Source organism: Artemia sp. Qi Xiang Cuo, chromosome 5 (genome assembly GCF_049724085.1).
Source record: "Artemia sp. Qi Xiang Cuo chromosome 5, ASM4972408v1, whole genome shotgun sequence".
Taxonomy (NCBI): Eukaryota; Metazoa; Arthropoda; class Branchiopoda; order Anostraca; family Artemiidae; genus Artemia; species Artemia sp. Qi Xiang Cuo.
In genome coordinates this window covers 31,310,650-31,337,206 of record NC_142798.1, presented here as the reverse complement: position 1 = coordinate 31,337,206, position 26,557 = coordinate 31,310,650, and the positions used below count along the sequence as shown (strand labels likewise).

The 26,557-nt window shown below is 35.6% G+C and overlaps 1 protein-coding gene across 1 annotated transcript in view; it reads right to left on the bottom strand.

Annotated features, from left to right (window-relative positions):
- LOC148952035 (chitin deacetylase 8-like) overlaps nt 1-26,557 on the bottom strand; it is a 199,642-nt gene that overhangs the window by 124,474 nt on the left and 48,611 nt on the right. The window contains exon 3 of the mRNA XM_089089492.1: nt 6,970-7,087. Coding sequence (XP_088945618.1) covers nt 6,970-7,087 — 118 coding nt within the window. The remainder of the gene's footprint in view (nt 1-6,969; nt 7,088-26,557) is intronic.

Here is a 26,557-nt window from a genome sequence, read left to right as displayed (position 1 = left end):
TGGAAGGAGTAGAATTAATAGTCCAATGCGCCAGCAGGTCGCTGATGGAGGCAGAAAGAAAATATTCGACGGTTGAAAGAGAATGCCTAGCAGTTGTAGTTTTTACAGAATATTTTTGCAAATAAAAAAAATACATTTTACGCGTAGACAAAAAATCACTGATTTGGCTACATACGATGTAAAATACTTCAGCGTGGCTGACACGGTGGATACTACGTCTGCAAGCATATTCTTATACCCCAATATATATAAAGGGCCGTACAAACATTTTACCAGACTATTTGTCATGAAATCCTGATACGGACGGAAATTTCATAACAACTATCCAAAACGAACTGGAAGGGGTAGAAATACAATCTAATGGAAATATTTCGAATCATCAAGATAAAGATGATTTTTGTTTAGCAATGAAATCCTTTTTATCAAAAGGAACGGAACTGCCAGAGCACTTTAAACATTTTTTGAAGGACTTAGATAATTTTGATCTGGATGAAAGTAAAAATCTTTTGGTAATATATTACAGACCACCCCAAGAATATAGAAAAAATGACTTAAAAATTATTCCAGTAATTCCAAAATCACTGGAAGGAGAAATTTTACAGATGGCACACACAACTATTGGCCGTCACATGTGAGAAACGAAAACTATTGGGAGGCTAAAAGGAATTTTTTTTTTCCAAAAATGTACTTAAAAGTAAAAGCTTTCATACAAAGCTGCCAAGAGTGTGCCAAACAAAAGTCACCACCAAAGACCCCTATGGCCAAATTAGGTCAATTCTCCACCCCTTCAGGGGTAGGAGAATTAATGTCTATAGACGTTTGGGGGGCAGGAGGAAGTTTACCAGTTTCCAGGAAAGGAAATCGGTATGTACTAAGCATAGTTGACCATTTCAACTCATAGTTATACGCTTTCCAAATTACAGACGAAAAAGCAAAAACCATTGCGAAACTTTTAGTCAACCGGCTATTTCTGGAACACGGATTTTTTCCTAGAATTTTACTTAGTGATAATGGGCCATGTTTTAGAGCCAAATTATTAGACAAAATTACGGAATATTTGGGTGTAAAGCGATGATTTACCTCCTCTTACATGGCATCCGATAATGGAAAAGTTGAACGCAAACTTAGGGAATTAGCTTACATGTTGGGGATACATGCAAGAGAGAAAAATGAGAATTGGGACGAACATATACCATTTGTAGTCTTTGCAGTAAATACGGCTTTTTCACGTTTTTTCAAAGGAACGGTACTTTTTTTTTACAACATCTAACAGATCCGAGAATTACAATGTTTAGATGATATATAAAATTGTAAAATATATTACAATCTGGACCAGTACAAACAAGAAATGGTGATGCGAATGAAAAAAGCTATGGAACAGGTTCAAGACAATTTGTAAGATGGGAAAACAGAAAAAAAAGAAAAATATGACAGAAAAAGCAAAATATGACAAATTATTGTTTAGGAGACTTGGTCTATGTGTACAAAACCAATCTAGAAGGAACAAAAAAGTTAAAATCAAAGTGGGACGGGCCCTATAGAATCGTAAAAATTTTACCAAATAACTTAACCTATGTTCTAAAACATCATGCCTTCTCGGTTTGTGTGTCTGAATCTACGTATTTGTATGTGTTTCTCACTCTCTTTGCCAGTGTTTGCTGGCAGGTGTTTACTTATCCGAGTGCCTGTCTTTCTCGGTTTGTATGTCAGAATCTATGTATTTGCATGTGTCTCTCACTCTCTTTGACTGTGTGTCTGGACGGGAGTTTGTTTATCCCAATAAATTTCTTTCTCGGTTTTTATGTCTGAATCCATGTATTTGTAAGTGTTTCACAATCTCTTTGCCTGTGTGCGTCTGAGCAGGTGTTTGCAAGTCCCAGTGTTTGTCTTTTTTGGTTTGTATGCCTGAAGTGTCTGTCTTTCTCGATTTGTATGTCTGAATCTATGTATTTGTATGTGTCTCTCACTCTCTTTTCCTTGTATATCTGGGCGGGTGTTTGCTTATTCCAGTGCATGTCTTTCACGGTTTGTGTGTCTGAATCTACATATTTGTATGTGTTTCTCACTCTTTTCTAGTGTGTGTCTGAGCAGGTGTTTGCTTATCCCCATGCCTGTCTTTCTCGGTTTGTGTGTCTGAATCTATGTATTTGTATGTGTTTGACATTCTCTTTGTCTGGGTTGGTGTTTGCAAGTCCCAGTATTTGTCTTTTATGGTTTGTATATCTGAAGTGCTTGTCTTTCTTAGTTAGTATGTTTGAACCTAAGTATTTGTATGTGTCTCTCACTCCTTTTGCTTGTGTGTTTGGGTGGGTGTTTGCTTGTCCCACTGCCTGTCTTTCTCGGTTTGTATGTCTAAATCTGTGAATTTGTATATGTTTGACATTCTCTTTCTCTGTTTGTCTGGGTTGGTGTTTGCAAGTCCCGGTGTTTGTCTTTGTTGATTTGTATGTGTGATGTGTCTGTCTTTCTCGGTTTGTATGTGTGAATTTATGTATTTTTATATGTCTCTCACTCCTTTTGCTTGTGTGTTTGGGCGGGTGTTTACTTGTCCCACTGCCTGTCTTTCTCGGTTTGTATGTCTGAATCTATGTATTTGTATGTGTTTCACACTCTCTTTGTCTGTTTGTCTGGGTTGGTGTTTGCTTATCCCCGTGCCTATCTTTCTCGGTTTTTATGTCTTAATCTATGTATTTGTATGTTTCTCTCACTCCTTTTGCTTGTGTGCTTAAGCGGTTGTCTGCTTGTCTCACTGGCGGTCTTTCTTGGTTTGTGTGTCTGGATTTTGGTAGTTGTATTTGTTTGAAACTTTCTTAGTTTGTCAGTCTGGGTTCGTGTTTGCGAGTCCCTGTTTTTGTTTCTGATGGTTTGTATCTCTGAAGTGCCAGTCTTTCTCGGTTTTTATGTCAGAATCTATGTATTTGTATTTGTTTCACACTATCTTTGTCTGTTTGTCTGGGATGGTGTTTGCAAGTCCCAGTGTTTGCTTATTCCAGTGCATGTCTTTCTCGATTTGTGTGTCTAAATCTATGTATTTGTATGCGTTTCATACTCTCTTTGTCTGTTTGTCTGGATTGGTAATTGCAAGTCCCAGAGTTTGTCTTTTTTGTGTTTTACGTGCGAACTGCCTGTCTCTTTTTTTTTGTATATCTGAATCTATGTATTTGCATATGCTGCTCACTCGTTGTGCTTGTGTGTTTGGGCGGGTATTTGTTTGTCCCATTGCCTATGTTTCTCATTTTTTATGTCTGAATCTATGTATTTGTATGTCTCTCTCACTCTTTTTGCTTGTGTGTTTTGACAGGTGTTTGCTTGTCCCACTGGCTGTCTTTCTCGGTTTGTATGTCTTAATCTACGTATTTGCATGTGTTTCACACTCTCTTTGCCAGTGTGTGTGTCTGGGTGGGTATTTCTTATCCCAGTGTCTGTCTTTCTTGGTTTGTATGTCTGAATCTTTGTATTTGTATGTGTCTCTCACTCTTTTTGCTTTTTTGTTTGGGCGTGTGTTTGCTTGTCCCTTTGCCTGTCTTTCTCGGTTTATATGTCTGAATCTATGTATTTGTTTGTCTCTCTCACTCTCTTTGTCTATTTGTCTGGGTTAGTGTTTGCAAGTCCCAGTGTTTGTCTTTGAGGGTTTGTATATCTGAAGTGCCTGTCTTTCTTGGTTTGTATGTCTGAATCTATGTGTTTGTATGTGTCTCACACTCTCTTTGTCTGTTTGTCTGAGTTGGTGTTTGCAAGTCCCAGTGTTTGTTCTTTGTGGTTTTTATGTCTGAAGTGTCTGTCTTTTTTGGTTGGTATAAATCAATCCATGTATTTGTCTATTTATCTTACTCATTTTTCTTGTGTGCCTGGGCTTGTTTTTGATTGTTACAATGTTATTTATCATTGTTATAATGCCTGAATTTACACATGGGAATATGTTTCTTACTCTCTTTGTCCGTTTGTCTGAGTTGGTGTTTGCAAGTCCTAGTTTTTTTCTTTGTTGGTTTGTATATCTGAAGTCTCTGGCTTTCTCGGTTTGTATGTGTGAATCTATGTATTTGTATGTGTTTCTCACTCTCTTTGTCTTTGTATATCTGGGCAGGTTTTTACTTATCCCAGTGCCTGTCTTTCTCGGTTTGTATGTCTGAATCTATGTATTTGTATGTCTTTCTCACTCTTTTTGCTTGTTTGTCTGGATGAGTGTTTGTTTGTCCCACTGTCTGTCTTTCTCCGTCCGTATGTCTAAATCTATGTATTTGTATGTGTTTCAAACTCTCTTTGTCTGTTTGTCTGGGTTGGTGTTTGCAAGTCCCAGTGTTTGTCTTTGTTGGTTTGTATGTCTGAAGTGTCTGTCTTTCTCGGTTTGTGTGTGTGAATCTATGTATTTGTATGTGTTTCTCACTCTTTTTGCTTGTGTGTCTGGGCAGGTGTTTCCTTATTCCATTGCAATGTTGTTCTCGGTTTTTGTGTCTGAACCTACATATTTTTATGTGTTTCTCACTTTCTTTGCCAGTTTGTGCGGGCATGTGTGTGCTTATCTCACTGACTGTTTTTGTCTGTTTGTGTGCCTGAATCTATGTATTTATATGTGTTTCACACTCTCTTTGTCTGTTTGTCTGGGTTGGTGTTTGCATCTCCCAGTGTTTCTCTTTATTGATTTGTATGTCTGAAGTGTTTGTCTTTCTCGGTTTGTATGTGTGAATCTATGTATTTTCATGTGTCTCCCACTCTCTTTGCTTGTGTTTCTGGGCGGGTGTTTACATATTCCAGTGCATGTCTTTCTTAGTTTGTTTGTCTGAATCTATGTATTTTTATGTGTTTCACACTCTTTTTGTCTGTATGTCTGGGTTAGTGTTTGCAAGTCCCAGTGTTTGTCTTTGTTGGTTTGTATGTCTGAAGTGTCTGTCTTTCTCGGTTTGTATGTTTGAATCTATGTATTTGTATGTGTCTCTCACTCTTTTCGCTTGTGTGTCTTGGCAGTTGCTTGCTTATTCTAGTGCATGTCTTTCTCGGTTTGTGTGTCTGAATCTACGTATTTGTATGTGTTTCACACTCTCTTTGCCTGTGTGTGTGTCTTGGTTTGTGTTTGCTTATCCCAGTGCCTGTCTTACTCGGTTTGTATGTCTGATTCTATGTATTTGTATATGTCTCTCACTCCTTTTCCTTGTGTGTTTGGTCGGGTGTGTGCTTGTCCCACTGCCTGTCTTTCTCGGTTTGTATGTCTGAATCTATGTATTTGTATGTGTCTCTCACTCTTTTGTCTGTTTGTCTTGGTTGGTGTTTGCAAGTTCCAGTGTTTGTCTTTGATGGTTTGTATATCTTAAGTGCTTGTCTTTCTCGATTTGTATGTCTGAACCTATGTAGAGAATGGGAGGCCAAGTAGCCCCACCGTTTTTGTACCTCTTATTGTATTTACCAGTTTTTGCTATGTCAATTTGTTTCGCCAGTAAGAAGAATGTCAAACCTGATCGGCCTGTTGCATGAAATTAAATTAACTGAAAGTAAGGAGCGACATTAAAACTTAAAACGAGCAGAAATTATTTTGTATATGAAAGGGGCTGTCCCCTCCTCAACGCCTCGCTCTTTACGCTAAAAACATTTGGGGGGCCCTTCTGTGTCTCAAGTGCTCAAAAAAGTATTAAAACGGGGGGGGGGGGCAAAAAGTTGTGTGGAGGGGGGGCTTGGGGGTTGGGGTAGGGGACCTTACAAAACTGTTCAAATGGAACTTGTGTATTATAACGACCACAGAGTTTCACCCCAAATAATCTTCTAAAATGTCTCAAACTGTTTCGCCCAAAATAATCCCTAAAATATTGATTATTTTTTTTCGCCCAAATAATCCCCTAAACGCAATTCCTGAATGTTTCATTGTTTTGGCATTCCTGCACTGTCATATTCGAAAGTATCAGGAAACCATTTACCGCCATAAATATACTCAATCTGTCTTTATATCGTTTAAATTTCTGAAAATATATCTAAGGTGTTCCTAGTTACACTATTAAGGCTTCGAAGGAATATTAATCTCTGAAACTAAAGACCAGAGAAGCCATATTTAAAAATGGAATCCCCTCATGATACATTAGAATTCCCCGTCGATTTTGCAAATAGATTATCCAGCAATGTTGTAAACTTCTGTCTAAATCAAAGAAAAAACCTACAAATTGACCAACAATCAGAACTATGAAACAACATTAACATACAGAACAGAACAGAAACAACATCAAACAACCATCAAACAGAACAGAAACAATATCAAACAATATAACCATCAAACAGGTCTAGAAAGAGGTGTGGTCTTGTACCGTTAGACTCGATTATAGATGGCAGCAGTGGTGCCCCTTCTGCGCCTCCTGATAGGTTCCTTGTTGCGTTTGGGGGAATGATGGGCGTGGGGTGGGGCTAGTTGTCCTCCAATCATTTTCGACTATTAAAAAGGGCACTAGCCACTCCAATTTCCAATCGAATGAGCCCTTTTGGAAGTTTCTACGACAACTCCTTCGATACGAACTGCCCGGGTATGGAGAAAAAAAACACATTGTGCCCACATCGTTCATTACTTAGGCAGCGGTAGCGTGCTGCCTATGATTTCGGTTCGTTTCGGGTTTCATTTATTTATCGATGCTGATTTGCGGTTGTTTCACGCTTGGTAGATTATTTAATTTTATTTTTGCTCATTTTTGGTTTAATGGAGTTCCTTACTTTTCTTTGAAAAACTTATTTTGTGGAAAATTTTTTTTGAATTAATCTGGAAAAATGTCATGAGGTTGCAACCAAATAGAGATATCTGTTCTCTAACCGAAATTAAAACTGATCTCGTGTTGTCACACAGATACAATATAACAGTAGTAGTAACTCAGGATAGAATGTGTCTCTCCAGTCCGACCATTTTATCGTAAAGGAAAACTACGATTGAGCAGGAAGGCATTAGAGGCGAGCAAATAAAATGTATAAAACAGAATAATTGAATAGCTTGTTGTTCTACCTTACCTTTACTTTCTCTGGAGGAATATTTGCCCAGTTGTTTAAAATTGTTTTCAAGCCCTCCATTTCTGCACGCCAGGTCTCGACATCCGCTTCTGACCAGTAGTTTAAATCTGTCTTTCGGCTAAAAGAAAAATTCACAATTTTTTGTCGTAAATTTTAATGAACAAGTTTTTGAAATAAAGCATTCAAATACTTTTTAGAAACTGAAAAACAAAATAGAACATTTTTCAATCAAATGACTTTGCGTGGGTAATATCCAATATCCCCAGAGACATAGTTAATGGACCGTTAAAGTATGTGAACAAAATGGCTGTCTCAAAATTTTGATTACAAGGGTTTGGAAAATTATAGGCCAAAGAGGAGGGGTGCTTGTCCTCGGATTCCGTCTGACTCTTAAAAAGGACACTAAAATATTTAATTTCCATTCGAATTAGCTCCATTAAAAGTTTACAAGGTTATTACTAGCTATGCTAGAGCAGCACTGCTTATGATTTTGCTTATATGCTGTTTTGAAAACCTGTATGCCTAAAAGTCTTGTCCTTTAATTGAAACTCCCCCCAAACGTTCCCTAAAAGTTTCATCTTAATACCCTTAGTGTCATTAGTCACATTAACCGTAGAGGTAGTGTTAAAAGTATACACATAGTGTCTTTTGGATAGTTCAAAATCTGCCACAACTTAACCTGAAAGGTCCAACTTAATAATGTAAGCCATTCTTAAGACACTGCTGGTTAACCCTTTTGACAATCTACATGCTCATAGTTTGTCTTTATCTAGTTTGACACCCGCCAAAATATTCTTTGAAAGTTCCATTTTAATACTCTTAGCTTGCGTGGCACCATTAATTGAAGTAGCATTAGTAGCAGTCAATGCCGTGTCCAGGGAGGGAGGCTAGGTGGTTTTCCCCCCCCCCCCCCCATCCCCTCCGGAAATGTTTGCCTGACTGGTAAAAAAAGTAACAAAAATGGATATAAACAATTTCTTATGTTTTTTTCATTATGTTTTTGTGTAACCCCCCACCTTCTGGAAAAAATTCTTGAGTAAAACACCCCCTTATACAAAAAATAGATATGGCCCTGGCAGCAACACGCACATAGCATATGTGTTTTTCGAACATTCCCCTCAACATACGTTGAAAATTTCAATTTAATACTGTAAAACATTCCTGAAGCATTGCTGATACGTCTCTTGAAAACCTGTATGAGAAAAGTGTGTTTCAATTTAGTTCAATACTGTTTCAATATTCTCTAAATTTTTCGTCTTAATGCCCTTTGCCTTAGTAGCAATAGTAGTAGTACCAATAGTAATAGTATTAATAGTAGTAGCAATAGAAATGACAGTAAAATAAATATTAGCAGCCTTAGACTTCGTGGCACCAGTCGTAGTAGCAGTAGTAATAATAATAGCAGTAGTACTAATACGAGTAGAAGCAGTTGCAATAGGATGCAAATATTGTCAACAGACAACAAGTCTTGTAAGTTACAACTTCAGACACCAAACCATTCCTAGGATATTTCTGATACACCCTTTTGTCAACCTGCATACAGACGGCGTGTTGTGATTTAGTACCCCGCTCCCCCTCAATAATCCTTTGAAATTTCACCTTCATACACTTAAGTATAGTTGTAACAGTAGTCACAGTAGTATTAGTATTACTAGTAGTACTAGCTGTAGGACTTAGTCGTAGTATTAAAAATAATAGCGCTAGCACTAGCAGCAACAATACTACTAACATATTGCCTTTTGGTCATTTAAACATCCCCCTTCATCAAGTGCTTGAAGTTTCAACTTAAAACGATTAACCGTTACTATGACGTTGTCGATAGGCCCTTTCGATAATCTTTATATTCCTATACGTCCTGGAATTTTCATCTTAATACTCTCAGCCTTAAATAACTGCAAAAGAAGTAGTAGTCGAAGCAGTAGTAGGAGCGGTAGGAGTAGAAGCAGTAGTAGTAGTAAAAATAGCAGTGGTAGAAGTATTAGTAGCAGAGTGCACAAATTGCCTTTTAGTCTATTTTGATTTAGTTCAAATTTCCCCTCAATATTCTCTCAAATTTTCTCCTTCCCATACTTAGACTTAATAGTACTAGTATCATTCTAAGTAGTATTATATCAATTAAAGAAAGGTGGCAGTGCCCCCTTATTGGGTCAATTAAAGAGAGCGGACAGTACCCCCTAATTGTGTCAATCTGGGTAAGCAGACAGTACTTCCACCACACAAGCGGGCTATCATTCCAAGCGGACAAATAGTCAATCTAATGGGGCATTTCCATCCATATAACTATAGACGTTAAAAATCCATATAACCTTTATACATATCATAGGCAGCGCGCTAGCACTGCCTAAGTAAAGAACGATGTGGGCACAACGTTTTTTTTTCTCCACCCGGGCACTTCGTATCGAATAAGTTTTCGAAGAAACTTTAAAAATTCCTTACTTAATTTGAAATTGGGGGGTCTGGCGCCCTCTTTAACACCTAAAATTGATCGGAAGGAAACTAGCCACCCCCCCCCACGTCCCTCCTTCCCCCCAAACCATCTCATCCAAAATTTGACTTACCCAATTTGTTCAGCGTAGTTGATTTCCACTTAGAAAATATGTTTTTTTAGGAGGACACTCCCCCACAGCCCTCAGGACAAGGGTTTTAAGTTATGCCCTGGGGGCATAAAGGTTTTTATAGAAGGTGTTGTCGTAGAAACTTCAAAACAGGCTCATTCGATTGCAAATTCAAAGAGCTAGTACCCTTTTTAATAGTCGAAAGTGATTGGAGGGCAACTAGCCCCCCCCCCCCCCCCCACGCCCATCATTCCCCCAAACACATCCAATCAAAATTTTGAGATAGCTATTTTGTTCAGTGTAGCTGATTTCCAGATAGAAAATGTGTTTTTGAGGAGGACACTCCCCCACAACCCTCAGTGCAGGGGTTTTAATTTATGACCTGGGGGGTATATAAGGTTTTTATAGAAGGCGTTGTCGTAAAAACTTAAAAACAGGCCCATTTGGTTGGAAATTAGAAAAACTACTGCCCTATTAAATAATCGAAAGTGATTCGAGGTCAACTAGCCCCCCCCACCCCCAACGCCCATCTTTCCCCCAAACACATCCAAAAAAAATTTTAAAAGAGCTATTTTGTTCAACCTAGTTGATTTCCAGATATAAAATAAGTTTTTGAGGAGGACACTCCCCCACAACCCTCAGGGCAAGGGTTTTAAGTTATGCCCTGGGGGCATATAAGGTTTTTATAGAAGGCGTTGTCGTAGAAGCTTCAAAACAGGCTCATTCAATTGGAAATTCAAAGGGCTAGTACTCTTTTTGATAGTCCAAAGTGATTGAAGGGCAACTAGCCCCTCTCCCCCTCCACGCCCATCATTCCCCAAAACACATCCAATCAAAATTTTGAGATAGTCATTTTGTTCAGCGTAGTTGATTTCCAGATAGAAAATGTGTTTTTGAGAAGGACAGTCCCCCACATCCCTCAGAGCAAGGGTTTTAAGTTATGCCCCGGGGGTATATAAGGTATTTAAAGAAGGCGTTGTCGTAGAAACTTCAATAAAAGCTCATTCGACTGGAAATTCAAAGGCTAGTGCCCTCTTTAATAGTCGAAAGTGATTGGAGGGCAACTAGCCTTCTTTTTTGGCAATGTTTCTTCAACCTAAAATTTTTTTGAAAGAAAATAATTTTTTCAAAGACCTCTTTTCCACATCACCGAGGAGGTAGAGGTCAAGGCGCGTTTTTTTTATAGATGTATTGCCATTAGTCACTAATCCTCTGATTAATTTTCATTAAAAACAATTATTGAAAATTTCAAAAATTGTTTTTAATGAAAATTAAAATAAAACAAGCTCTTACTAAGCCAAATTTAATGAATGTATGTTTTAAAAAAAAATATTTAGTATGGTCCACTAAGCCTCCTTAAGAGCCCGTGGTTTACATTTATAAAATTCACATATATTGTGTATTATATTTAAAAAAACCTCTTTTCCATACGATCCAAGAGATAGAGATCTAGGTAGGTTGTTTTTTTAGAGGTTTTGGCAGTATCTTTTACTCGTTGATTAGTCAAATATTACTTGTAAATAGTGCAAGCAAGTAAGAAACTACTAGCCAACTTACTAGTTGTCTACTATAGCCAATAATCCTCTCTTTGATTTTTATTAATTATATTTACTCAAATTTAATATATATACATTTTGAAAGCGTATTGAGTATCTTCCGCTAAGTTTCCCAGAGCCCAAGTTTTCCCAAATGAAGTAACTTCAAGGGGCAAGTTTATGTCTAAAATAATTTAAATAAAACACGTTACAATCAGTGTAATTTTAATAAGACATTCCTGTTTTTGGACTTTTTTAGATATTTTAAATGGCGGATCCGTAATATAGACCAAAGTATTTTGAACCTTATAGCAGTTAGATTTTTGAATGTGTATTAAAATTCCTGTTCACTAAAACAGTATTGGGTATCATCCATAGGCGCCAATAAGGGGGGCAGATGGGGGCTCCAGCCCCCCCCCCCCCTGGCGGAATGATACTGCCTTATATTTTATATTTTTGTTTTGAGATTTCTATTATACAGCATTGGAAGTTATGATTAGAGCAGGTAAGCCCCCCTCCTGAAATTCAGCTTATGGGCACTCATGGTATCATCCACTAAGCATAGATCAAAACCCCATTTAACATTAATAAAAATTATCATTGTTAGCAGCAATTCTTATTAATATTTGTATCTTAAACGTTGTAGTTGATTTACCTTGAAAAGTAAATCATTGGCACGACTGAGGTTATTATGTTCAAACTTTTGGGGCTGCTTCTGCTCTTAAAATTTAACCAAATCAAAATAGCGTGTGTATCCAAGCTATCAAAGAAAGTAAACAGATTTTTTGCGAATGGTATCAAGTTTTTCATTTCAGGTCAACTAGAGGAGATATGAAACTAAATTAAACACTACTATTTGTGTCCAGATTTTTAAGAGGGTATAAGTTGTTAAAAATAGCAGAAAATATTTCTCCAGCATACAAATAGCAGGCCAAACTATAAATTCTTAAAAAAAAACCGAGATTTAAAGTATTATTTTCTTTTTCCCTGAAAAGACTATGTCAATACAAAACGAACAGATATTAATTAAAAAACCTTTTTCCACAGAATAAGTTTTACAAGAAAAGTAAATAACTCCGTTAAACCAAAAATTAGCAAAAATAAAATTAAATAATGTACCAAGCGTGAAACTACCACAAATAAGCATCAATAAATAAATAAAGCCCAAAACGAGCGGAAATTACAATAGATAACCGAGTCAAACTCAAAACGAGCAGAAATTAACATAAGCTGGGCTCCAAACCACTATGCCATCCCAAGGCCAGAACATAATTTGCACTTTAGTGAAAAAAATACAAATGAATGTGCATTGTCAGTTTAATATACATTTATTGATATTTAGTAATCAAAATGTTAATATTATTTGATTTATTAAAGTTATAAAAGTAAAAACATTTTTATTTTTTTCAGTAAAGTGCAAATTAAGTTCTGGTCTTGGGAAGGCATAGGGGTTTTGAGCCCAACTTATGTTAATTTCTGTTCGATTTGAGTTTGACTCGGTTATTTATTGTAATCTCTGCTCGTTTTGGGTTTCATTTATCTACCGACGCTGATTTGTGGTAGTTTCACGCTTGGTAGATTATTTGATTTTATTTTTTTTCACTTTTTGTTTAATGGAGTTCTTTACTTTCCTTTGAAAAACTTATTTTGTGGAAAAAGTTTTTGTTAATTAATACCATTAAAAAACAACACCAAGCACATATGGACTAATAATCTGTCGATATTTTATGTTGCAATTATAATCAGCCTTCTATAAAGTTCGTGATGTTCATAGTGCAATGATTTTGAATTAAATTCATGTTTCTCTTAGAGTCATGGCTGTTTTTCACACTCCCATGGTTCTCCTGGTCTGTTTATATGCATTTGGTGGTTATGAAATTCAATGTGTTGGATTTTTGGTAGGTGTTAACAGTGATCTGTTTCTAAACATTACCCCCCCCCTACACTCGCATCCCCTCCCCCACCCACTCCTCCCTCCAGGGCCCGACCCCAAATTTTTTGTTAAACAGAAAAATTGTTCGACTATTTTCTTATACATGTCTTAACATGACATGAAATATACTTAAAACAAAGAAAAAACGCTATTAATATTTTCAAAATACAAAATGAGAATGATATAAATATGTTAGTCATGACTTTTACTATTATTTATTTTGTTTACTTTTGATTTATGCGGCTGTATTAGTGGTACTCTATGGCTGCTCATCGACACTACATAGTTTATTATATTTCTTCATAAACAATATTATTATTATACATTGGAAGGATAAACACTTGCATCATATTTAAAAAAAACTGAACGTGGTATTCGTTTGTCCTGATATTGATTGCTATGTTGTTACTCTTGGTCCAAGACCAAAGGCTTATGGAACGGACTATTAATAAGAACATTCATCAATAAAGAGCTATGGTCTTGGCACTTGATTTGTAAAGATGTGGGAACGTCTTAGTGGAGGCCTTATTACTACAACCAGGACATTTTGCAACTACTTTTGTCTTAAAATGACATCATATATACTTGCGGCTATACCAGAGGTACTCTATGGCTGCTCATCGACACTATGCGGCCACCCCACGGGTACTTATTGGTTGGTCGTCAACACTACATGGTTTATAATATGTTCTTGATCATTATCTTTTTTTTAACAGAAAAATTTTTCAACTTGTTTTTACATGTCTTAAAATGACATAAAATATACTTAAAACAAAAAAATCACAATCAATATATTCAAAATATAAAATGAGAATGATATAGATATGTTAGTAGTGACTTTTACCATTAGAAAAATAATGTTTGTAGTAGCACTTTTCTTTTTTTTTTTTCTTGGAATTTTTTGGACTTTCAAGTTTTTCAAACTTGGAATTTTTTCAAGTTATTCAAGTTTTTTTTATCATTATTATTTTTATTTATGTGACTGTATCAATGGTACTCTATGGATGTTCATAGAAACTCCGCGGCTGTCCCAGTGATGCTCTATTTTTTTAAATGTCTTAAAATGAGGTGAAATATACTTAAAACAAAAAAAATCAAATATATTATTTTTGAAATACAAATTGAGAATGATATAGATATGTTAGTCATAACTTTTCCTATTAGAAAAATAGTATTTGTAGTAGCACTTTTTTTTACTACGAATTTTTTTGGCGGAAAATTTCAACTTTTTTTTACATGTTTTTCTTATCTTTTTTTTAAGTTCCACTTCTATTCTGAATTTTAAAAGAAGACGAAAAGTTCAACCTCCCTTCTGGATATTTCCATGGAAGGTAAAAAATTCAAAGGTTTGATTCTGAATTTTTTTCCAGAGAAGGGAAAAAATGTTAAACTTCCATTCTGAATTTTCCAAAGAAGAGAAAAAAGTTACACATAAGTCCTGAGTTCCCTCAAACAAGAAAAAGTTCCACTCAAGTTCTGAATTTTCTCAAAGAAGAAAAGAATAATTTAAGTCCTCTTCTGAGTTTTTCCGGAGAAGAGAAAAATGTTACAATTCGATTCTGAATTTTTTCAAAGAAGAAATAAAAATATACTCCGGTTCTGTGATTCACCAACGAACATAAAAAAGTTCCATTTCTGATCTGAATAATTAAAGAAGGGAACAAATTCATCTTCTCTTCTGGATTTTTCCATGAAAGTGAAAAAATGCTAAAGTTTTATTCTGAATTTTTCGAGAGAAGAGAAATAGCTCCAATTCAATTCTGAATTTTCTCAAAGAAGAAAAAGAATTCGCATATCCTTTTTAAATATTCTCAGTGAAGAGAAAGAAGTCTCACTTCACTTCTGAAATTTCGGTAGAAGATGGAAAAAATTATACTTCAACTCTGAATTTTTTCCGAAGAAGGGAAAAAAAGATATCCTTCAATTCTGAGTTTTCATAAGGAAGAAAGAGTTCTACTTTATTTCTGAGTTTTCTCGATGAAGGGAAGAACAATGATAAAAAAAGTTCCACTTCTGTTCTGAATTTTAAAAGAAGAAAAAAAAAGTTCAAGTTCTCTTCTGGATTTTTCCATGGAAGTGAAAAAATGCTAAGGTTTGATTCTGAATTTTTTCCCGAGAAGAGAAAAAATGTTAAACTTCAATTCTGAATATTCCGGAGAAAAATAAGTTACACATCAGTTCTGAGTTCCCTCAAAGAAGAAAAAAGTTCCACTTAAGTTCTGAATTTTCTCAAAGAAGAGAAGAAAAGTTCAAGTTTTCTTCTGAATTTTTCCTGAGAAGAGAAAAATGTTACACTTCGATCCTGAATTTTTTCAAAGAAGAGAAAAAGATATACTCCGGTTTTGTGATTCACCAACGAACAAAAAAATTCCATTTCTGTTCTGCATTTTAAAAAAGGAAAAAAATTCATCTTCTCTTTTAGATTTTGCCATGGAAGTGAAAAAATGCTAAGGTGTGATTCTGAATTGTTTGAGAAAATAGAAATAGTTCCAATTCAATTCTGAATTTTCTCAAAGAAGAAAAAGAATTCTCACTTCACTTCTGGATTTTCTCAGTTAAGAGAAAAAAGTCTCACTCCACTTCTTACTTTTCGGTAGAAAATGGAAAAGTTATAATTCGACTCTGAATTTTTTCCTCCCAAGAAGGCAAAAAAGATATACTTCAGTTCTGAGTTTTCATAAAGAAGAAAGAGTTCTACTTTAGATCTAATTTTTCTCAAAGAAGTGAAGAACGAAGATAAAAAAAAGTTTCTCTTCTGTTCTTAATTTTTCAAATAAGAATAAAAGTTCAACATATCTTTTGTATTTTTCCCTGGAAGTAAAAAAATGCTATGGTTTGATTCTGAATTTTTTCAGAGAAGAGATAAAAATGTTGAACTTTCTTTTTTTTGGTACTCTATCATCATTTAAAACATTCGAAACTTATCAACTCCCTCAGTTTAATGTAGTCAAACATTCTAAACATTCGACTTGCTAACGTACCCTAAAAATAATTGAAACATAAGAAAGTAATGCATAAAATATTTTTATTGAACTAACGACATATAGAATATTAACATAAAAATATGTTAGATACATTATTATACATAATGCATATCACGGAATAACTTTGGAAATTTTGAATCTACTTTTTTTTACGTCTTAGAATGACATAAAATAAAACCAAAAAACTCATGACAATATTAGTCGTGACTTTTACTATTAGAAAAATAATCTCTGTAGTGAAACTTTCCATTTTTTTCTTATTTAGAATTTTGGACTTGGAAAATTATTAAACTTCTTTTATTATTTTTTTATTTATGCGGCTGTATTAGTGGTAAGACATGGCTGCCCATCGACACTACATAGTTTATTATATATTTTCAAATAATTTTATTGTACATTGGAAGGATACACACTTGCATCATATCAGAGGCAACGCAGTAGCATTGCCTATAATAAAGGCCATACGTCTCCAATGTTTTATTATTGTTTTTTTCCCAGAGGCACTTTATATGGAAGGGGTCGTCGTAGAAACTTCAAAGGGGGCCCATTCGATTGGAAATCGAGAGTTCTAATGCCCTTTTTAATAGTCAAAAATGATTGGAGGGCAACTAGCCCCCCCCCCCACGCCCATCATTCCCCCAAACACATCCAATCAAAATTTTGAGATAGCCATTTTGTTCAACATGGTTGATTTCCAGATGAAAAATATATTTTTGAGGAGGACAGTCTCCCACAACCCTTAGGGCAAGGGTTTTAAGTTATGCCCTGGGGGCATATAAGGTTTTTATAGAAGGTGTTGTCATAGAAACTTCAAAACAGGCTCATTCGATTGGAACTTAAAGGGCTAGTGCTCTTTTTAATAGTCGAAAGTGATGGGAGTGCAACTAGCCCCCCCCCCGCACGCCCATCATTTCCCCAGACACATCCAATCAAAATTTCGAGATAGTCATTTTGTTCAGCGTAGTTCATTTCCAGATAGAAAATATTTTTTTGAGGAGGACACTCCCCCACAACCATCAGGGCAAGGGTTTTAATTTATGCCCTGGGGGTATATAAGGTTTTTATAGAAGGCGTTGTTGTAGAAACTTCAAAAAAGGCTCATTCGATTGGAAATTCAAAGGGCTTGTACCCTTTTTAATAGTAGAAAGTGATTGGAGGGCAACTACCACCGCCCCCTCACGCCCATCATATCCCAAACACATCCAATCAAAATTTTGAGATAACCATTTTGTTCAGCGTAGTTGATTTCCAGATAGAAAATATGTTTTTGACGAAGAAACTCCCCCACAACCCTCAGGGAAAGGGTTTTAAGTTATGCCCTGGGGAAATATAAGGTTTTTTATAGAATGCGTTGTCATAGAAACTTCAAAAAGGCTCATTCGATTGGAAATTCAAAGGGATAGTGCCCTTTTTAATAGTCGAAAGGGATTGCAGGGCAACTAGCCCCCCCCCCCGCCTATCATTCCCCCCAACATATCCAATCAAAATTTTAACATAGCCATTTTGTTCAGCGTAGTTGATTTTCAGATAGAAAAAAGAATGTTTTTGAGGAGGACAGTCCCCAACAACCCATAGGGCAGGGTGTTAAGTTATGCCCTGGGGGCATATAAGGTTTTGGTAGAAGGCGTTGTCGTAGAAACTTCAAAACAGGCTCACTCGATTGGACATTCAATGGGGTAGTGCCCTTTTTAATAGTCGAAAGTGAATGGATGGCAACTAGCCCCCCCCCCCCACGCCCATCATTTCCCCAAACACATCCAATTAAAATTTTGAGATAGCCATTTTGTTCAGCGTTGTTGATTTTCAGATGGAAAATATGTTTTTGAGGAGGAAACTCCCCCACAACCCTCAAGGCAAAGGTTTTAAGTCATACCCTGGGGGCATATAAGGTTTTTATAGAAGGTGGTGTCGTAGAAACTAGCGCCCCCCGAGCCCATCATTCCCCCAAACACAACCAATAAAAATTTTGAGATAGCCATTTTGTTCAGCGTTGTTGATTTTAAGATAGAAAATATGTTTTTGAGGAGGAAACTCCCCCACAACCCTCCAGGCAAGGGTTTTAAGTCATACCCTGGGGGCAAATCAGGTTTTTATAGAAGGCGGTGTCGTAAAAACTTCAAAAAAGGCTCATTCGATTGGAAATTCAAAGAGCTAGTGCCCTTTTTAATAGTCGAAAGTGATTTGACGGCAAATAACCCCCCTCTCACGCCCACCTTTTCCCCAAACACATCCAATCAAAATTTTGAGACAGCCATTTTATTAAACGTAGTTTTAAGGTCTGGAAATTAGGTATTTGAGGATGACAACTCTCCCACAGCCCTCAGGGCAAGGGTTGTAATTTAAGTATTCTCCGAATCCTTCATATTTTTTTATGGAAGGGATACTCGTATAAGCTTTAGAGAGGACTCATTTGATTGGAAATTGAATGTTCTTGTTCACTTTTTAAGAGTCAAAAGAGATTTGAGGGTAACTAGCCCCCCCCCCACCTTCCTCCATTCCCTAAATGCATCAGATACAAATTTTGTTAAAAATAGTTGAAAGTAACAAAACTCTGTTATATATAGAAGTTTTTATAGAAGGCGTTGTCATAGAAACTGCAAAAAATGCTCATTCGATTGGAAATTCAAAAAGCTAGTTTTTATAGAATATATTTTTGAGGAAGGCACTCCCCCACACCCCTCAGGGCAAGGGTTTTAAGTTATGCCCCACGCCCATCATTCCCCCAAACACATCCAATCACAATTTTGAGATAGCCATTTTGTTCAGCGTAGTTGACTTTCAGATAGAAAATATATTTTTGAGGAGGACACTCCCCCACAACGCTCAAGGCAAGGGTTTTAAGTCATACCCTGGGGAAATATAAGGTTTTTATAGAAGGCGGTGTCGTAGAAACTAGCCCCCCCCCCCTAGCCCCTCATTCCCGCAGACACATCCAATCAAAATTTTGAGACAGTCATTTTGTTCAGCGTAGTTGCTTTTCACATAGACAATATGTTTTTGAGGACGACACTCCCCCACAACCCTCAAGGCAAGGGTTTTAAGTCATACTCTGGGGGCATAAGTAGAAAGGACCCTAGTACTCCCATTGCTCACCCCTGCTGCCATCTACAATTTAGTTTAATGCTGACGGGACATAATTTATTCAAGGATTATTGATCGATTCTAATGGGGTCAATGCCCCCTTTTTCAAGGTCGATTTATTTGTTGTTTCTAGGTGTAATGACTCCGGGACGAAGTTTGCACATGCGCATTGAATTCTAAAGGGAACAATTTTATTGATCTAGGACTTGAGGGGGAAGTGAATTTCCGAGAACTTGATTGCGTAATCGAAGGGGAGAATGTATTGATTCACGAAAGGTTAATTAATAAAAACACATGTCTTATTTGATCTTTAGGCTCACCTAACTTGAGAAATTGATTTACATAATCGGCGGGGGAATCAATGATTAACGAAGGGGGACTTAAGAAAAAAACATGGTTTCTTTGATCTTTATGTTAACCTAACCTGAGAAATTGATTTACATAATCGGTAGGGAGTTATTGATTCACGAAAGGGGAATTAAGAAACATTATGGCTTTTTTAATCTTTAGGCCTGGGGGATTTATTTGACGTTTTTGTTGTTTTGGGCAAGTGCATGCTCGGAGCGAATGTTAAGAGTTTCCAGGAATTAGGAAACCGGAAGTACATGCTTCCTTCTCAGTCAATCAGCGAGTCTGTTACATATCCTTTCTCAGCCAATCAGAGGCTTGCTTACATATGGTTTCCTCCACCTTGAATTTATCCGTCGGCAGGGACGATCAGTTTCGTGTTAGCAGTAAGAAAGTTGACATTGGAAACCAACAATGGTCTTTACATGTCCACTATGCATGTACACTCTTGGCAGTTGGACTCAATGTCAAAATTGTACAATTATTGATGACTATAGTGAAAAGTGCAAATTATGTAATCCTTGTAAATTACATAGAGGCTATGCAGTACAAATTAAAGGATGTAATTCATGTCTTGAGGAGATTTGTGACTCTCACCTTAGAGGACACCTGTGCTCCAATTATCACTATGATAAATGTGATCAGTGGGAGAATACTTACCTCGCTATGATTGGAAAGAATCCCAAACGTGATTTTAGTTTATTGCTACAAGATTGGTATCGTCGTGGATTTAAATTTTTCTGGGAGGAGGAGCCGGGTCAGCAATTCATCTGTTGCAACAGCAAAAGAATATGGTTTTTACGTCATCGTTGTGACGGCACTGTCTATTACGACTATAAACAAAGTGATTTTTATTTGGCAGTTACCAAATGTGATTCACCATTTGAAAACGCTTTATGCGATATTGCTACAAATAGACAGATTGAAACTTGTGAATTTTGTAATATGAATACAAATAGTATCATTGACTATACAAAGAGATATGACAAGAATGAAGTTACATTGTACTGTAGAAAATGTGACCCTGACTTTGCAGTCAATCAAGATCAATATACAGTGAATCCAAATGATTTACCAGCATTAGTGGTTCGCGACAGTTGCCTATACACCGATGAAGAAATCTAAATTGAAGATCTAAAGACATTGTTGTATATATATGCATTTTATTAATAAACAAATTCACAAACATTTTTTAAGCACTTTACTCTTAGGGAAATTTTCTCACTTTGATGTATTTTCATGGTTTCGATGAAATTGATTTACATAATCTAGGGGATTTATTGATTCACGAAAGGGGAGAGAATTTTTGAGAACTTGATTTCCATAATAGCTAGGGGAATTATTGATTTACGAAAAGGGGAATAAAGAAACAAGTATGGCTTCTTTGATCTTAGGTCTGAGGAATAAACACTCTTTGGTTTAGAGAGAAAAATTAATATTCTATTTTTCAATAGGGCTTCTTTAATCTTTAGTGTCAGGAACTTGAATTGAAATCACTTGTTATCTTTGAATTATGCGGGAGTCTAAAGAGATAGAAATTCTATTTTTAAATATGGCTTCACTGATCTTTAAGTCGGAGAGATAAATTGATATTCTAACGAAACCTTAATAGTGTAGCTAGGAGCATTTATGAGATGAAGAGATTAACGCGGGAAAAGGGTTTCTTAGTAATTTGAAATGTGACAGCGCAGGGATGCCAAAAACAAAAGGAACACGCTGAAATTATGTTTAGGGGTTATTTGAGTGAAACCGTTTTATATATTTTAGGGAATTATTTCGGCGAAACAGGTAGAGACATTTTAAAAGATGATTTTAGAAGATGTTTTAGAAGAGGTTCTGAGTGTGGTCATTATAATACACAAGTTCCATTTGAACAGTGTCGTGAGGTCCCCTACCCCAAGTCCAAAGGGCTCAGATCCCCCTACCCCAACCCTTCCAACCCCAAAGGGCTCCGATCCCCCTACCCCAACCCCGAAGGAAGCCACCGGGCACCAAAGGTCCCCCCGACCCCCCCCCCCCTCCCGAGCCCCCGAGTCCCCAAAGAGCCCCCAGGCCCCCCCCCCAATTTTTTGCCCCCCTCCATTTCTTAATACTTTTTAATTTGCGCATTTTGATACAAAAGGACCCCATCCCCCCAACTTTTGGCTCCCCCTCCCACCCTTAGTGGTTTGTCGTGGTTTACCATGTCACAGTTACATTCTCTTGATTTTTCAAATCTCATTTTGGATTTATTTCGTTGAAATGCAAGAGTTGGAATATTTCAGTAGTGTTTTCTCATGGTTTACCAAGTCACAGTTACATTCTCTTAATTTTTCAAAGTTCATTTTGGATTTCTTTCGTTGAAATGCAAGAGTTGGAATATTTCAGTAGTGTTTTGTTGTGCTTTATATTGTCACAGTTACATTCTCTTGATTTTTCAAAGTTCATTTTGGTTTTCTTTCGTTGAAATGCAAGAGCTGGAATATTTCAGTAGTGTTTTGTTGTGGTTTACCTTGTCACACTTAAATTCTCTTATTTTTTCAAAGTTCATTTTGAATTTTTATCGTTGAAATGCAAGAGTTGGAACATTTCAGTAGTGTTTTGTTATGGTTTACCTTGTCACAGTTACATTTTCGTGATTTTTCAAAGTTCATTTTGAATTTCTTTCGTTGAAATGCAAGAGTTGGAATATTTCAGTAGTGTTTTGTTGTGGTTTACCTTGTCAGAGTTACGTTCTCTTGATTTTTCAAAGTTCATTTTCAATTTCTTTAATTGAAATGCAAGAGTAGGAATATTTCAGTAGTGTTCTGTCGTGGTTTACCTTGTCAGAGTTACATTCTCTTGATTTTTCAAAGTTCATTTGAATTTCTTTCATTGAAATACAAGAGTTAGAATATTTCAGTAGTGTTTTGTTGTGCTTTACCATGTCACAGTTACATTCTCTTAATTTTTCAAAGTTCATTTTGGATTTCTTTCGCTGAAATGCGAGAGTTGGAATATTTCAGTAGTGTTTTGTCGTGGTTTGCCTTGTCACAATTACATTCTCTTGATTTTTCAAAGTTCATTTCGAATTTCTTTCATTGAAATGCAAGAGTTGGACTATTTCAATAGTGTTTTGTCGTGGTTTACCATTTCAAAGTTACATTCTCTTGATTTTTCAAAGTTCTTTTTGAATTTCTTTCATTGAATTTCAAGAGATGGAATATTTCAGTAGTGTTCTGTCAGTGTTTACCATGTCACAGTTATATTCTCTTCATTTTCCAAAGTTCATTTTGAATTTTTTTCATTGAAATGCAAGAGTTGGAATATTTCAGTAGTGTTTTGTCGTGGTTTACCATGTCACAGTTAAATTCTCTTGATTTTTCAAAGATCATTTTGGTTTTCTTTCGTTGAAATGCAAGAGTTGGAATATTTCAGTAGTGTTTTGTTGTGGTTTACCTTGTCACAGTTACATTCTCTTGATTTTTCAAAGTTCATTTTGGTTTTCTTTCGTTGAAATGCAAGAGTTGGATTATTTCAATAGTGTTTGTCATGGTTTACCTTGTCATAGTTACATTCTTTTGTTTTTTCAAAGTTCATTTTGAATTTTTTTCATTGAAATGCAAGAGATGGAATATTTCAGTAGTGTTTTGTTGTGGTTTACCTTGTCAAAGTTACATTATCTTGATTTTTTCAAAGTTCATTTGAATTTCTTTCATTGAAATGCAAGAGTTGGAATATTTCAGTAGTGTTTTGTCGTGGTTTACCTTGTCACAGTTACATTCTCTTAATCTTTCAAAGTTCATTTTGAATTTCTTTCGTTGAAATGCGAGAGTTGAAATATTTCAGTAGTGTTTTATCGTGGTTTACCTTGTCACAGTTACATTGTCTTGATTTTTCAAAGTTCATCTTGAATTTCTTTCATTGAAATGCATGAGTTGGATTATTTCAGTAGTGTTGTGTCGTGGTTTACCATGTCACAGTTACACTCTCTTGATTTTTCAAAGCTCATTTTTGATTTCTTTCATTGAAATGCAAGAGTTGGAATATTTCAGTAGTGTTTTGTTGTGGTTTACCTTGTCACAGTTACATTCTCTTGATTTTTCTAAGTTCATTTTGGATTTCTTTCACTGAAATGCAAGAGTTGGATTATTTCAATAGTGTTTTGTTGTGGTTTACCTTGTCACGGGTACATTTTCTTAATTTTTCAAAGTTCATTTTGAATTTCTTTAGTTGAAATGCAAGAGTTGGATTATTTCAGTAGTGTTTTGTTGTGGTTTACCTTGTCACAGTTACATTCTCTTGATTTTTCAAAGTTCATTTTCGAATTTCTTTCGTTGAAATGCAAGAGTTGGAATATTTCAGTAGTGTTTTGTCATAGTTTACCTTGTCACACTTACATTCTCTTGATTTTTCAAAGTTCATTTTGGATTTATTTCATTGAAATGAAAGAGTTGGAATATTTCAGTAGTGTTTTGTCGTGGTTTACCTTATCACAGTTAAATTCTCTTGATTTTTCAAAGTTTATTTTTGGATTTCTTTCATTGAAATGCAAGAGTTGGAATATTTCAGTAGTGTTTTGTCGTGGTTTACCTTGTCACAATTAGATTCTCTTAATTTTTCAAAGTTCATTTTGAATTTTTTTTAATTGAAATGCAAGAGTTGGAATATTTCAGTAGTGTTTTGTTGTGGTTTACATTGTCACAGTTACATTCTCTTAATTTTTCAAAGTTCATTTTGAATTTCATTCATTAAAATGCAAGAGATGGAATATTTCAGTAGTGTTTTGTTGTGGTTTACCTTGTCACAGTTTACCATGTCACAGTTATATAATATAATCATTGATGATATTGTATCAGGTTAGCCTATATACGCGTTAGGTTATGTTATTATGTACGTTAGGTTATTAGGTTAGGTTATTATGTACGCGTTAGGTTAGGTTAGCCTACGTACGCGCGCGTACATAGGCTAACCTAACCTAACCTAATCTAGCCTAACCTAACCTAATCTAACCTATGGTTTTTGTATTTCTATGTAATGGGAAAGGGGAGGGGGTGCGAGGGAGGGGGCTCTCCGGGGATCCTTGGGGGGCCTTTGGGGGGAGGGGGGCTCATGATAAGCTAACCTAATCCAACCTAACTTAAACATGGAGAAATGTTTCTATTTATTTATTAATATTTATTCATATGGCTGTATCAATTTTGCTATATGGTTGGTCATAGACACTATGCTGCTGTCTCAGTGATGCTCTATGGCGGGTTATCGACACTACCTAGTTAAATGTAGGTATTAAATGAGTAATTTTCACACTTTGGCTGGATAAACACCTTGTGCCATACTTAGAAAAAAAGTGAAAATGAATTATTCAGCAAAAGTGTGTACACACGATAAAATCATCGTCGTGTTGAATGCCGACATAGATCGTTATTTAAACTATGAGACAGGCATTAATGGAGATCTTATTGGAAATGTATGTGTGCGTTGTCATGATAGTGAAAAGCTAAATTTCTTTGGAATATCAAAATCATTCAAAATTGCCAAAGGTGGATATGCGAGAGTGAGAGCACCAGAGATGATAGTGCTAAAGGAGAATGCCAACTTAAAAATAATAGTTGATGAAGATGGTCATCTTCTCGCTAATGGTTCTGGTAACACGATACCTATTGATAGATCCTATTCCCATCGTTCTGGTATTACTATTCAAATGAAAACAAAGAGGAAAAGAAAGGCCTACTGCTGCACTAGAGTAATAAATCATATCATGTCTACCTGCCAGAACTGTTACCTGTGTAAACACAGTGTGAGAATAGACAGTGAAATCGCTGGCAAAATAAAAAGGGCATTGGAATACAATATCATCAATGATTTTAATGATAAATTGATGGAAAATGAAGCAAAAGTGAGCATTATTACTACTAGAGATCATATAGTCAATGAATCAAATAATACTAAAGAAAAAATACAGATTGAGTCAGTAGGTGACACCCCTGTAAAAATTGTATATGACACAAAATGGGTGAAGAATTATTCTACCGGTTATGAACTAAGAGAAGCAAGTAACTCTAGTATCGAAAGAGAGCATGAAAAATTATTTCATGGAACAGATTGGAAATGCCCACCATTATTCAACGATGTTAATAATGTGTAATAATATATTAAACATATTTTTGTGTTAATAAGCTACATATTGTTCCTTCATTCAAAATATATTATGCATTACTTCGTTATATTTCTATTATTTTAGGATATGTTAGTATTTCAAATGCTTAGAATGTTTAATAGAAGGTCGGAGATTTTTTATTTTCTTCAGAAAAAATTAGAATTGGACTATAGGTTTTTTCTTTTCTTTAAGAAAATTCAGAAGAGAACTTGAACATTTTGCGCTTCTTCAAAAAACCTAACCTAACCCGACTCTTAAACTTCAATAAAAAGAAATTCCTAATGAACTTTGAAAAATCAAGAGAATGTAACTGTGACAAGGTAAACAACGACAAAACACTACTGAAATATTCCAACTCTTGCATTTCAACGAAAGAAATCCAAAATGAACTTTGAAAAATCAAGAGAATGTAACTGTGACAAGGTAAACCACAACAAAACACTACTGAAATATTCCAACTCTTGCTTTTCAACGAAAGAAATCCCAATGAACATTAAAAAATCAAGAAAATGTAACTGTGTCAAGGTAAAGCATAGCAAAACACATTTCAACGAAAGAAATCCATCATGAACTTTGAAAAATCAAGAGAATGTAACTGTGACATGGTAAACCATGAAAAAACACTACTGAAATAATCCAACTCTTGCATTTCAATGAAAGAAATCCAAAATGAACTTTGAAAAATCAAGAGAATGTAACTGTGACAAGATAAACCACAACAAAACACTACTGAAATAATCCAACACTTGCATTTCAACGAAAGAAAATCCCAATGAACATTGAAAAATCAAGAAAATGTAACTGTGTCAAGGTAAAGCATAGCAAAACACATTTCAACGAAAGAAATCCATCATGAACATTGAAAAATCAAGAGAATGTAACTGTGACATGGTAAACCATGACAAAACACTACTGAAATTTTCCAACTCTTGCATTTCAATGAAAGAAATTCCAAAATGAACTTTGAAAAATCAAGAGAATCTAACTGTGACAAGGTAAACCACAACAAAACACTACTGAAATAGTCCAACTCT